At 39.1% G+C, this 2992-nt stretch overlaps 1 protein-coding gene across 1 annotated transcript in view; it reads left to right on the forward strand.

Moving 5' to 3' along the window:
- Positions 1-2992, forward strand: part of LOC106872323 (flotillin-2) — a 91165-nt gene that overhangs the window by 66276 nt on the left and 21897 nt on the right. The window contains exon 5 of the mRNA XM_052977764.1: positions 134-468. Coding sequence (XP_052833724.1) covers positions 134-468 — 335 coding nt within the window. The remainder of the gene's footprint in view (positions 1-133; positions 469-2992) is intronic.

Raw genomic sequence — 2992 nt, forward strand, 5'->3', positions numbered from 1 at the left:
TCTCTCTCTTTCTCCCCCTCTCCCTCTCTCAATATCTTGTTCTCTCTCTTTCTCCCCCTCTCCCTCTCTCAATATCTTGTTCTCTCTCTTTCTCCCCCTCTCCCTCTCTCAATATCTTGTTCTCTATCTGCAGGAAGCAGAATGTGAAAAAGTCGGAATGGATGCTAAATATGCTGCTGATGCTAAAGTTGCCGATGCATCAAGATTGTTCCAGATGCAGAAGGCTGCTTTTGACATGGAAGTGAACACAAAGAAGGCTGAGGCAGAGCTGGCGTACGAACTTCAAGGTGCCAAAGAGAAACAGAAGATCAGAACTGAAGAGATTGAGATTGATGTTGTCGAGCGTCGTAAACAGATCGATGTGGAGGAGAAGGAGGTGATCAGGAAAGAGAAGGAACTGGTTGGTACCGTGAAACGCCCTGCCGAAGCTCAAGCTTTCAAAGTTGAAATGCTAGCTGAAGGTCAAAGGTAAGCAATTTCCCTTTTTCTGTTTTGCTTTCCTATTTTTCCTGTGATTATTTTCTTTTATCTTTTTGATGGTTTGTGTGTGGGTGTTTATGTATATATATAAAGTTTAATGTTGCAAACTTTCAGTTATCAAGCAACTTGCAAAGATTCCATGATGCTACAGAAAATATCAATCTTGACCCAAACAATCTATGGGAAGATTTCAAAAGAAAAGTATTTCAGGCTGCAAGTTTGTCAGTGGGATTTAAATCACATAGGTCCAGAGATTGGTTCTCAGATAGATCAGCAGAAATTCATGATCTACTTTTAGTAAAACAAGACTTAGGCCATACACTTCTTTCTCAGTCCTTGAACCCCAACTCAAATGAAGCTTGCTGAAAGGGAAAGTGCAGACTGCTCTAAGGAAAATTAAACAGGAATGGTGGAATGATAGAACAAAGGGGGCACAAGAAGCAGCTGATAGAAATGATACTAAGGGTTTGTACTCTTATTTTAAGGAGGTATATGACCCCAAATCTTCTTCAATAGTTCCAGTGAGAACAGCAAATGGATGTTTGCTTCTGACTGACACTACTTCTATTCATAAGTGCTGGATAGAACATTTTTCTGCACTTTGGAATAGACCATCATCCGTTGACATGGGGATGATAGAAAAAATGGAACACCTTCCAGTTATAGAAAAGATGGCATTTGAACCAACTTTAAATGACATTTATTTAGCTGTGAATAAGCTGAATAACAATAAGTCTCCAGGGTCTGATGGAATCTGTGCAGAAGTTTTGAAATATGAGGATGACAAAATGTTTGAACTCTTAAATATATTAATTTGTCGCTGTTTGAGAACTGAGAAAGTGCCTCAAGACCAGATTGGTGCCATTTTAGTCTCCATGTATAAATTGGGGCCAAAGGATCTGTGTGGTAATTTTTGTGGGATTTTGCTTTTGTCTGAGGTTCGAAAGGTACTAGCCCACAGTGTGGTTTTCGTTCTTCCAGGGGCACAGCTGATTGTATCTTTACTGTCAGACAATTACATGAAAAGTGCATTGAACAGAATCTTGCTCAATACCATTGCTTTGTTGATTTGAGCAAAGTATTCAGTACTGTTAATTGAAATGCTCTGTGGCTAATTCTAAGGAAAATAGGTTGCCCAGGAAAATTTGTAAACATGATCAGGGCTTTGCATCAAGATATAAAAGCTAGAGTTAATTTTGGTGGTAGGCTCTCTGAATCTTTTGCTGTGGAAAATGGAGTAAAGCAAGGAGACCTTGATGCACCCACCCTCTTTGCAATATACTTTGATGTTGTGTTGTCACATGCTTTTCAAAACTCTGAGGAGGGTATTTACATTAAATATCAAACAGGGAATGTTTTCAATCTGACCAGACTGAAATTCAAAACGAAGGTTTTTACTTCACTCATTAGGGAACTTTTGTACTTTGATGATTGCGATCTTGTCAATCATTCTGAAACAGGTCTGCAATCTCTTGTATCTGCATTTGACTTGACTTGTGGTGATTTTGGCTTGACTATCAACTTGAAAAAAACAGTTGTAATGCATCAACCTGTGTGTGGTGCTGTTTGTAAGCCCCACTAAAATTTTTGTTAAGGGAAAGTTGCTTGAGGTTGTTGATTCGTTCGTCTACCTTGGAAGCTCTGTTCAAAATGATGGAAATCTTGATACAGAAATACAGCTGTGAATTCAAAGGGCAGCAAAGGCATTTGGTGGCTTGGAGTCACGCGTTTGATGCCAGCAACATATAAATAAGAATACAAAGCTGGCTCTTTATAAATTATTTGTCTTACCATCCCTGTTGTATTCCTGTGGAACTTGGACTTGTTATGAAAGGCATTTTAAACTGTTAGAACAATTCCACCAAAAATGCCTTCATCACATTAAAAAAATTAAATGGAGTTCTTTTCCTCCAAATAGATGTCCTTACATCTGCAGGCATCAACTGAATTAAAGCTATGATTTTGAGGAACCAAATGGAATAGTGTGGCCCTATTGTTCAAATGGCAGATGAATGCATGGTGAAACAGCTGTTTTATGGTGAGCATGCAGAGGGGAAACGCTATCAGTGTAAACATAAAAAAGGGTTTAAGGATGGCATAAGGACTACTATGAAGTCACTTCGAATGGTTCCAGAAGATATAGAAACCCTTGCTTCGGATTGAGTTGGATGGTGAATAAAGGTGGGCTTGAATCTTATCTGTGAATGCATGGAAAACAAACCTCCACCACCTATTCTGCTTATATGTCTGTGCACACCATTGAATGCAGTGTGTGCCAGAAGATCTGCAAATCCAATGGAGGCCTCAAAAGATATTTTAAGATCCACAAAGTGCAGAACTTATCGGCAGGTCCAAATCAGAGCTGCAATCCATGTGGGTGTCTTTTCAGAACATTGTCTAGTTTGAAAAGCCACATCAGACGCCATGAAAGGGCTAAAGTGTAGCTACAGGAGGTGGTCAAACTCTGTGTAAGGAGTAGACAACCACCATGTATATATATATATATATATAT

Source organism: Octopus bimaculoides, chromosome 28 (genome assembly GCF_001194135.2).
Source record: "Octopus bimaculoides isolate UCB-OBI-ISO-001 chromosome 28, ASM119413v2, whole genome shotgun sequence".
Taxonomy (NCBI): domain Eukaryota; kingdom Metazoa; phylum Mollusca; class Cephalopoda; order Octopoda; family Octopodidae; genus Octopus; species Octopus bimaculoides.